General features: G+C 45.6%; 2 protein-coding genes across 6 annotated transcripts in view; one reads left to right on the top strand and one right to left on the bottom strand.

Moving 5' to 3' along the window:
• Positions 1-247: 247 nt before the first annotated feature.
• On the bottom strand, positions 248-10136 carry HEXD (hexosaminidase D). 5 transcript variants are annotated; one of them, XM_054846526.1, is made up of 13 exons: positions 9726-10136; positions 9537-9646; positions 9378-9465; positions 8757-8921; positions 7429-7612; positions 6030-6101; positions 5070-5265; positions 4317-4399; positions 3429-3507; positions 3250-3351; positions 2640-2729; positions 1709-1838; positions 248-1174 (listed from the first exon to the last, which is right to left on the bottom strand). In XM_054846526.1, exons 1-13 carry the CDS (start codon positions 10134-10136, stop codon positions 1013-1015), a joined length of 1872 nt encoding a protein of 623 aa, XP_054702501.1. In that variant the 3' UTR covers positions 248-1012. The 5 variants fall into 5 exon arrangements, with proteins under 5 accessions (XP_054702501.1, XP_054702503.1, XP_054702505.1 ...); XM_054846528.1 differs by having other exon boundaries at positions 248-1838; XM_054846530.1 differs by lacking the exon at positions 9378-9465 and having other exon boundaries at positions 9726-10095.
• The window catches only part of OGFOD3 (2-oxoglutarate and iron dependent oxygenase domain containing 3), a 49488-nt gene continuing 49164 nt past the window's right edge, over positions 10128-10451 (top strand). The window contains exon 1 of the mRNA XM_054846546.1: positions 10128-10246. Within this exon, the coding sequence (XP_054702521.1) occupies positions 10158-10246 (89 nt within the window). The 5' untranslated portion in view covers positions 10128-10157. The remainder of the gene's footprint in view (positions 10247-10451) is intronic.

Genomic DNA, 10451 nt, shown 5'->3' with positions numbered 1-10451 from the left:
TGTATAAGAATATTAATGGCTGTCTAAATCAGTTGGCACAGACCTACTGAAGGAGTTAATGGGGAGGGGACAGAGTATAGGAAGCTCCTTACTGACCCTGCTGTCACTTTTACAGTAGTCCAGCTTCCAACTTCATCTAAGCTGATACAACTGACTCTCCACTGGTGAATATATTTGCGTTTTTCCCCCACTTTAATCTAAACCAACATGCCACATGCAAAATAAAGGCAAGTTTCTACAAATGTTCTGAGTATCAAAGGATTTATTAAAGGAAAATAAATTAAGATCTTTAGTTCAAGGTATGTGACTTTTGTAATGGAGGTATACATAGCAATTGGTTCTTTTTAGATAAAAATCTGCATGTGGACCTAATTCCTGTAGCTCTCATCAAATAAGTTAATTTGTCTTAATGCTGTACTTGTACTTTCTGTATCTAGAGCTAGACTCTTTAATAGTTTGTTCCAAGAAAATTTCAATACCTGCACTTCCAAAATAAGGCTTTCAAGAAAGCAATAAATGAAGCAAACAAGTAAAGAGTATTTTGAATATTCATGGTAGTGTACCAGACTTTTGAATTATTTTCCATTGTGATTATCTTAATGCTCCAGTTAAGCCCACAATATATTGCTATACATTATTCAAAGTTCAACATGAAAGCAGAATACAATTTAGCATTTTTCCCTTGTATTCAGTAGACTTGAGCTGTGCTTCAAATTTGGATGAACCTGCAGTCTCAGTCAGGTTTCACATAGCTAAGCAGATGCTTTATAGTGACTGGGATGGTGCTTTTCTGAAACTAGGCTTAGCTTAGATGATGCTTTGATAAAAAGTCAAGAAGCCCAATGCATTAAGGCATTTTTTTCCCTCAAAAACCCCCAAATCACCTTCACTACTGGTAACAAGCTCCTTCTTGCTCTGTGCTGTGATGGTACATGTTCTTTGTGCATCTGCTGTAACCTAGGGAGCATCTAGACAGCAGTTCCTTGCTCAGACTTCTGCAAAGCCCAGGATGTTAATTTCCTGATCTGAAGCTAATCAAAGCTGGATTTAAGACCAATGTTTTTTTCTCATTCAAAGACTGAAAAAAGTCCAAAAGAGAAGTGAACAAATCAACTGCTGTATGCTGTGGAAGGACTTGTGGTGGTGGAATGGGAGGACACACCTCTGAACATACCTAGAAGAGGAATGAGTCACAGTACAGACCATAAGGACCTCAAGCAGGTTTAAAGTACCCCAAATCTGTGTTTTTATGGAAATTGCAAAGGGAGGACATGCTGGCTACTGACTGGAGTAGAACTTGTGGAACTTTTCCAGGTCATTGTTGTGTAACAAAGGTCTACCACAAATACTGAGTTTGGAAGAAATGGGGTTTTTTCTCCTGCCTTGTAATAGAGCTGAGTTCTCACTCCTGCATTCTGCTATGCAAGGGGAGCAAATCTGACATACAGGGCAGGTGACTTAATGCATTGTTGAGCCTTAAGACAGGAAAATTAAAATAGAGTTGAAGCCTTTTACACTAATAAACTCCTTAATGCCTTCAGGTCACTTTTGTTTAAATCACAGTTCTTGCTTCAACTCTTAAGACGACAAACTCCAGCCTATATGACTAGTTGCAGATTTCCACTAGCCATGCTTTCCCATGGAATAAGTCAGGCTAATTGAAATGCCCCTAATTTTGTGCTTTTATTGCTTTATCTAAATCATCTACCACTTGCTGCAGCTTCTGTAGGCTGGGGTGGACGTTCTCCTCCATCCACTCTTCTACAGTACACTCGTGGAAAACTTGCTCCATGGCTGCTTGGAGGTCTTGCACCACAGCATTCCACTTGGAGAGAAGACTAAGCAGAAATCGGAAGGAAGAAACAATCACATTTGCAGCTGGGCTCTGTCCCAAGGGAGGGCCAGCTGACTGGGCCTTTTCAAGGCACTACAGTCCTTAAATTGACTTTACAGGAAAAGAAGCATCTATTACAAGGGCTCAAAGGATTTGATTTTGTGCAGATGGCAAAGGTTGATGCTGTTTGTGTTTAAGTACCATTAATCTTGGCACTTTTCTTATGCCATGACTTTTAAAGTACAGAAATGTGAGCTCAAAAAAAACCCACAAGACACATTTTAAGTGTAACTGAAACTCACTGTGAGACTTATTGGGAATTTAATTCTGGTTTTTTATCAGGAAGAGTAGATGCAGTTCGATATTCACAGGGGAGAAAAAAACCCCAGAAGTATAAATTAGTCCTTTAGCATATATAAAAGCACATAGAGTGACAGGGAGGAGGGGAAAGGGGTCTGGTTTTATCCCAAGCCCTTCCTGGAACCTGGCCTGGGGTGGGCTCCTACTCTGAGGCTAACAACTGCTGTAAAATGCAGCACAGCTGATAGGAGTAACTCCACAGACAAGGGAGAGGTTTTTGGAGACCAATTTTGTACTTCTATTCAAAGAACTTGTTCAACAGAAGGCAAAGATAAACATGTTCTTTCATTTAAAACCATATTATGAATGCTTCATATTGTTTGTTTTCCACTGATGCTTCTGAAATAATTACAGAAAGAGGCAAGGACTCAGATCTATATGGACTTGCATGCCCCAAGCATGACAGACTTTTATTTCCCCTGTAACACAAAATAAGTGGTGTTACCTTACTGCATCTGGCTGAAAGTGATGCATTATTATGGGATGAATAATCTTCCTTTTTCTGTGGTAGGGGCTGAACCAGCCTGTGACGTATCTGAAAATGAGCGTTAGAGCGAGCAGTTTGTGAAACAGCAGTGACGTATGTGTTTGTAGGGAGGTGATGGGGCTTTAGCTGGATTTCTCCTGCACAAATAGAGACAATGCTTAAGGAGTAAGTAAATTTAAGTCTACTATCTTTGGAGCTAGCTTGTAAAAGACTGTTCCTGGCAGCTGAGAATAACTGATCATATGTTGCGATTTAAGTTTCATTTCAAGCTCCTTTTTTTGTAACCATACCATTAAAATAATTTCATTTTAACTTTAAATAACAGTAAGATTTAATTCAGGAAAGAACTTGATTCTTGAAATAAGGCAGCGCATAGTATTTAGGAATTCTGCTTTAAATTTGCATCTAAATATTATGTTCTGCTGAGGTGTCAATATATAGGGATGTGATGCCTGAAATGTAGAGCTTGATGTTTAAATTGCTTTGCTGAAGTTATGCCCCATGTTGAGATGATACAGCCCCCATACTCCTGCAGACAGCCAGAGAATGACAACATAAACCTTCTTACCTGTTCCTTTCGAGAAGTTCATCCACTGATGACTTGAGGTAGAAACTAACTTGCGTCACAAGCGTAAGGATATTGCTCCCAGGAAAGGTCCCCAGACTTGTGCTGGCCAAAGAGGATCCGTTAGTTTCTGAACTTACCGTCCAACAAGAAGGATCTGAACCCCGCAGCTGGAAATTTACCTCATGAAAGTATCAGTTTCCAGGTTGGACATTCCCAGGAGCTTTTCCACATTTTCTTTAATCTTTTCAGAATAGCCACCTGGCAGAAGACAGTGGAAATAAGTAAAAAAGAACCTAAATAACCAAAATGTTCACAAAAGTGGGTTTTTCTGGAGTACTCTGTGTTGGCTTAGTAGTTCTCCTTGGATGAAGATTTTTTTCAAAGGTCAAACGGAAATGGAACAAGGCAAGAAACTTGGGGGTGGGAGGAGTACATTGTCCTCACACAATTGTCTTGTGCTAGGTGAAGTGTGTCTTAACTATGAGCCTTCTGTTCAGGGTGCTGAATAGTTTTAGTACCTTAGTTAAAAACAGGTAGGTCGTGGGGTTTTTTATTTTGAAAATAAGAAATGCTGGAAGACAAAAATAAAATTTCTATCGGAAACTGCCTCTGAAGAAATCAGAAACTACAGGAAGTATTTTACCAGACAGTGTACTACCTAGATAAATTTTTAGAAAATTGATTAGTTAAAACAACTTTTACATGTAAGCAAAATCTAAATTAAATTAGTCTCATCTATATACCAGTAGTGTTTCAAATCAGTTTCAAAAGCAATTCAGCTTCTTAAATTTTTTTTAGGGGAAGCATGAAGAAGTCTGTGACCATTTCCAGGTTAAAACGTAATAAATGATGAGTATACTATGGCTATTTGAATACTCAGGCCAAGAGGCTTCTCTGCTCCCGTATCGCAAACATGCAATGTGTATAATTTACCGTTCCTATTGTTCAGACCACGATCAGATAGTCAAACCACCTCAAAACAGAACAAGGCCGTGCCAGCCTCAGGGCAAGGTCACTGCACTCTTGTGCTAGGCATTAGCTGAGAGAGAATAAAGTTGTCATCGTACCATTCTTTAGTGCCTGCAGACAGACAGCCACTGATGGAATTGCCACAGGGAGAAGCTCACACAAAACAGAGAAGTGATCATACCTAAATAAAAAACCACATTTGTTAATTTGACATTTTACCATTAGAACATACAAAACAAGTGGGAAGTGTTAGTATTTCTATCAGTAAAATTCAAAGAGCTTTAGAAACATCAGTTTCTGTCTCAGAGAAGGGACATTCTATCTCTGAAATGCTAAGTATTCTTGTTTTACTAATAAGAACAGATACAAACCAAATTACTGTCTCAAACCAAATTAGGGTTAGGAATTGGAATTCAGCTGTCTGGTATTCCCTTACACCTCCTGACTTGCATAAAAAACTTTTACTCCTTCATTACATTAACAAATTCTTCTCCCTTAACGCAACTTCATTCTATTTGAATTCACATTAGCCATTCAGACATACAGCATGCATTAACTCTGCTGTCCATAAACAGTTCAAAGTGGCACAAAATACATTCAGGCCTTCAAATCCAATCTGTTACTGTTGGTGTCTGCCAAAACAATTGCTCCTGCTGACTAATGCTGCAGCGGGTGACTGGAACTCTGAAATCCACCCTTCACAGTCAGTTGGGCGAGGGCCAGCGCAGGAAGGATTGCAGGGTTGCAAAGTTCCCTTCTAAATCCCCAGCCTCCTTGTACGTCCTGGGGGGGGTTGGGTGGAAGTTTGCTTCCATGGCATCCTCGGAACCATTTAAAAAGACTTTCCTTACCTTTGCCAGCCAGTCAGCGCGATACCTTCGAGGACATCGGCGGGGCTATTGCTCGCCACTTTCAGCCATTGAAGATGGTTTTTCAAATGGTGTCCGATAAGCGTTAGAGACTGATTCACTCCTGTAGCTCCTTTAAAAGCACTAGCAAACCACACCTTGGAGAAGCCACATCTACGATACTTCTCTATGAGCTGCACTGAAATAAGACACAAAAGAACACTCACAGGACAAGTTTTTCTCCATTTTCAGCACTGACTGTAATGCTCCAATGAACAGGAACCCAGGTCCAGTTACAACAGGCTGCTGAGCCTCGTCCCATCAAGTTTTGAGCATCGGCAAGGACAGGACATTTGACACGTTCTTGGAGCAACCTGTTTCGGTGACTGCCCTCCTAGTCTCACGTGCCCAGTTACTATGTTCCATTCCCTTGAACTGCTAAATTGCTTTAATGCTAAGGACCACAGGCGTGTAACGAGCATGCGCAGCATCCGACAACTGATTCTTCTTTCAATAAAGAAATATTTGTATGCATGTTAGATGCCTGACTGGAGCATTTAGGATTTTTTCCTTTGAATTCTATAGATGTACGAAGCCTTGAAGCTTCTTTTGTAGAGCTGTTCAATAAGGAGTTATCTGCTCCCACTGCTTTTAATGCAAGGAGAGTTAATGTAACAGCACTTGTGGAAAACCTCTCGATCTCCCATCAGTGATTCCATAGCCCTCTTGAAAAGAATTAAGCAGCCGACAATGCAAGTCCTTCATAGAAGTGTAAATAGAAAAAGAAAATAAATAATAGCAACTATTACGTGAAATCAAACAAGGGCTATAATTATGCTACTAAAGCAATAAAAAGCAATTTAACAAAAATAGAATTTTTTGGTGTCCAACTAAGTTATACTATTTTGCTTAACAGGTAACAGAGCTCTTTGCTTACAAGCAGCTCAGCAGAGAAGTACAGACCTTTGCCCTCCACGTCGAGGTCTGCTGCATAGTCCCAGATCATCGGCTGCACAAGCTGCGGGACCCCAGACTCTGCAAGGAACAGAGCTCTTCTAAGTAATGGACAACAGCCAACTAAAAAAGTACATACTACTGGTGCAGCAACACGTGACTAGAACTATGGCTTGTCACTAGAATTCTTCATTTACAGTTGAACACGCTGGTTCACGTGCCAGGGGCCACTAAGTCCTCAGACATTTTCAAACCACTAATACGGACCAGCAGTGACAATTCATCAGAGATCCCATTCATCCCAAGCCCATCTCACTCTTAGTCCCTTGAGTCCATCAGGGTTGAACTGGTGGAGCTGCAAACTGTACACACAAGATTTCAGCTAAATTCAAAGGAAATATTCGCCCTTTAAGTTAGAGACTGTCTGAGCTGTGTTTGCACAGAACTTAGCTTGTCAAGATGCCTTTGAAGTACAAATAAAGATACAGGTTTAGCATCAACCCCCTTTATAATCAGCTCCCTGACTAATTTTAAACATGAGAAACTGACCCTTAGAGAAACCGCAGTAAATTATACAGCAATTCAATATTTGAGCTGCTTCCCATTTTAATTTGTGTAGTCTGTGATTGCCTGGGGCAGTACAGCGCACTTAGCTAGACGCTGTGCTGCTCTTGTGGAAACTGCGTGGGGCCTACTTGCATTTTTTGGGATGATTTTGCACTATTAAAGCCAGGAATAGGACAGTCACTGCTGGAGGAGCTCTTCGTGGTATTGTCTAAATCTGTTTAGAGCAGACGCATAAGGTGGCTCTGAAAATGCTGGAACTCCGTCTATGCTAGGACTACTCAAAATTTAGGACTGGTTTCATATTTTTCAACAAACAAGGCTCGTGACGTCATGGTCTTGGAGCTATCCCACAATTCAGTATCAGAGTTCCTCATGACATGCAGTGTGATCACCTACACTGTCAAAGACGCTCACCGGGTTGCAGCTTCTCTGTGTGAGTCTGCACCACTGGAACGAGATGCTGCACAGAGCAACAACTGACGTTGTTGCTTTTGGTGGTGAAAGGCACAGAAAGTGAGGCTGAGACCGCAAATGCTAATAGGCTTTTTTTTTAATGTGTAAAGAAAGAATTTTTGGCAACCACGGCACGATGACTGTTTTCTTTGTCACTCTGTATTACCAGATGGAAAATTGAAGTGTATGCGTTGAGACTTGCCTGCAGTCATAAAGTCTGTGACATAGCCAAGGACTAAATGTCTCGACTCTCTAATGGATCATATCTCAACTATTCTCAGATTTCTTGTTTTCATTACTTTCACCTGCCAACAAATCTGTTTTAACTAGTTGTGTAAACTTTTTTGTATGCTACAAAATATGACTCACCCCGTCACTGGTCACACACCTGCCAATGTTTCCTCACCGATCCCTCTGAGCATGTCATCCCACACGATGGGCGTCACAGAGGGGTAAGACGAGGCCACACAAGTTGCTACTGCTTTTATATGGGATAACCACAGCTTCTCCGGAGTGTTGTCTTGTTGCTGCAGCCACTGCTTTGATTCCTCTCCTTCGCCGAGGTAGTAGACCTGAAACATCAAACAAATAATCCTGACTTCTTTTATAGGAATAGGGGGAGCGAGTTTGACACAGTGTCATGAAGTCATACAATATTCAAAACCTGTTGCAAAGATATGACACGCTCAGTGGACAGATTTAAAAGCACGTCTCAGTGTTGAAGACACTGCAAGCGTTTCTGTCAGTCTGCAGGAGGCTGTGGCCCTGACTAAATGCATCACATGAAAGAATTTTCCTATGGGAACTGAAATACCTAAAGAATAATTAAGGCATGCTGTATTTGCCTGTGGAAGTAGCTCTCACCGGTTTTACTCAGTTCAAATCTAATAACCCGTAAGGTCCACAAGTACATAAAATGAGGTTCTTGTCTTAGGGAAGGAGATCATTTGTACGTGAATCCACAAGTGACTTGGGGGCAATGTCCAAGAGTGGCCCCAACATACCTGGTCCTATTCAGAGAGTGGATTTGGGCTGGTTAAGCTGGATACACGTTTAAACTCTTTGTCATTTTAGAGCAGGTTTTATCTAAAACATGTTTTTTCTATATAAATAGTATTTTGCTTTATAAAAACTTGCAAGTCCCTATCTAACCTTGCCATTTGTTCCAAAACAACAGGATTCAAAATGCTAAACTCAGTACAGTAAAGGTGATCACGACGAATTTCAGGGATCTGCGTGCCACAGGGCTGGTTTTAAGAAACCCTGAGAAAGGAGAAAACTCAAGGTTCTCGTCCTCAAGGAGACAAACTACCAAGAGGAAAAAACCCAACACTTCCCACCACAAAAGAGCTTACTTTGAATAATGGCCAGAACGATGAGCCAACATCTTACATCAAAACTCACACGATTCTTAAGGAATACCTCCAACTGATATCTCACTTTGAATACTGATTTGACCTAAAACCAAATACTGAGTTAGCTTTAAGAAACTGCTTTCAATACTTCCAATATTATACCCAGACCAATAGAAATGACATCCTATGCTACTGGAATCATTTCTTGTCAAAACAACTTTTCTACACTGGTATGAATTGGTGTTTTCTGTCCCCAAAATCCCACCCAAACGTGGCCTAGGCACCACTGAAATGCAGAAGCTTTGGCCCTTACCATCATTCCTCACAAACAAAAATATTCTTGGCTCAGGAGAAGTCCCACCTCATCACATCCGATGTGAAACCATTTTAAGTCTTCATGGAGTGCCATGACCTGGTCAATCATGGCTTTGACCAGCGCCCGCGACTCCTCCTTGTGTGGGTTGAGGGCGTTGGGAAACGCTTTCACCTCCCGGAGATGAGCAAACTCTCTGTGCTTCAGCACAAACTGCAAGAGAAAGGAGAGCTTGGGGAACAACCACAAAACGAAGGGGACAGCAGTGTCCCCTTGCGTCACCAGGACTCTGCTAACAATTGTCCTGCTAAAACCCGGGTTTCGGCTGTGTGTGAGCGCAGGGGTCGGCAGGAGGCCTCCGGCCAGGGGTGGCACAGGCAGGAGGGGCACGGCCGCTGCTCCACAGAGCTGGGGGGGGGTCTCCGACCACGAAGCACCTCACTGGGTGACGGAAACGGGGTGGTCAGTGCAATGTCACCCTGGTGCCTGAGGCGTGCGGCTGCTGGGAGCCGGATAACCGGAGCGCTGGGAGTTACAGTGAGGATTTCCCCAGAAAGCCACCCCCACGCCAGGGCCAGGGCCAAGGCCGAGCCGGAGCTGCTCGCCACTGCTCACCCAACGCCGCCTTCCCAGGCGTCGAAGACGCGCCGCCGCCCGCCCGGTGCTCACCTCCATGTGCCCGAAGGTCTGCACCAGCGGCACCACCTCCAGCCCCTGGGCCCTCGCCTGGCTCAGCACCGCCCTCACCTCCCCGGGGCTACGGGGGAGAGCAAGGCGTCAGGGCCCGGGCCGGCAGCGCTGCCTCCCCGGGCCCTCCCCGGGCGGTACCTGTAGGCGTGCGGGGCCCGCAGCGGCTCCAGCGGCCCCGCGTAGGGGAAGGTGTCCTCGTACTCCAGCAGCAGCCCGGTGGCGCCCAGGGCGCGGAGCAGCGGCAGCACCTGCGGGACCGGGAGGGGACAGCGGGTGGGTGGGACCGGGCCGGGGGGCCGGGGGGCCGGGGTGTCCCCGCCGCCTTACCTCCGCCAGGTAGGAGGCGCGGGGCGGGGCGCCCTTCAGGTCCAGGTGCACCAGGCGCCGCCGCGGCCCGCCCGCCTCCATGCCCGCCTCCATGCCCGCCGCATGCCGCCGCTCCGGCCTCGATTGCTCCCGACTGCGCGCTCGAAGCTGGCCGCGGCACCGCCGGTCTGCATCGATTGCTTTGGCCTGCCGCCGCCGCGGCGATACACCGGTATAAAGCGCTTGACCGCATCCTTCTGCCCCGGTTCCGGCGTCTCGACGCTGTCTAGCTGTCGCCTCTCTACCTCGGTGAGGCCTACTGCTGCTCCTCGCGGTTCTGTAATGGACGTTCCCTGCCCGCTTGTCTGAAGCGTTTCTGCTCGGCGGCCGATTGCTTTCCCCTGGCAGGCGGAAGAGGCGGGCCGAGCGCATCGCTCTGTGTCGGCGGGCGCGATGGCTCCCCAGCGGCGGGCGGCTCCGCGGGGCCCCGAGAACGGCGGGATGGTGGCGGGGCCGGACCGCGGGGGCCGCCGCCACAGCAGGTACCCGGCGGGGCTGGGTGAGGGGCTGCGGTTACCGGCTGGCACCTCCCGCCGGCAGCGGCGGCCGCTGTCCCCGGGGGTGGCGGCGCCCAGGCCCGGCGGCTGAGGGGAGCGGCCTGCGGCAGCGCCGCCGGCTCCTGTGGGAGGGCGGCCTGTAACCGTCGGGCTTGACAGAGGGCTAGAAAGGGCGTGTGTTTTAAAGATG

This window comes from Grus americana, chromosome 18 (genome assembly GCF_028858705.1).
Source record: "Grus americana isolate bGruAme1 chromosome 18, bGruAme1.mat, whole genome shotgun sequence".
Classification (NCBI taxonomy): domain Eukaryota; kingdom Metazoa; phylum Chordata; class Aves; order Gruiformes; family Gruidae; genus Grus; species Grus americana.
This window is presented reverse-complemented; position numbering and strand designations above follow the sequence as displayed.

Excerpts from the sequence above, each read along its gene's own strand:
- HEXD (XM_054846526.1), bottom strand. The coding sequence starts at position 10,136 with ATGCGCTCGGCCCGCCTCTTCCGCCTGCCAGGGGAAAGCAATCGGCCG. Across the intron at positions 9,647-9,725 it reads GCGCCTCCTACCTGGCGGAG|GTGCTGCCGCTGCTCCGCGC; the intron begins GTAAGGCGGCGG and ends CCGGTCCCGCAG. Across the intron at positions 5,266-6,029 it reads CCTCGACGTGGAGGGCAAAG|TGCAGCTCATAGAGAAGTAT; the intron begins GTCTGTACTTCT and ends GTCTTATTTCAG.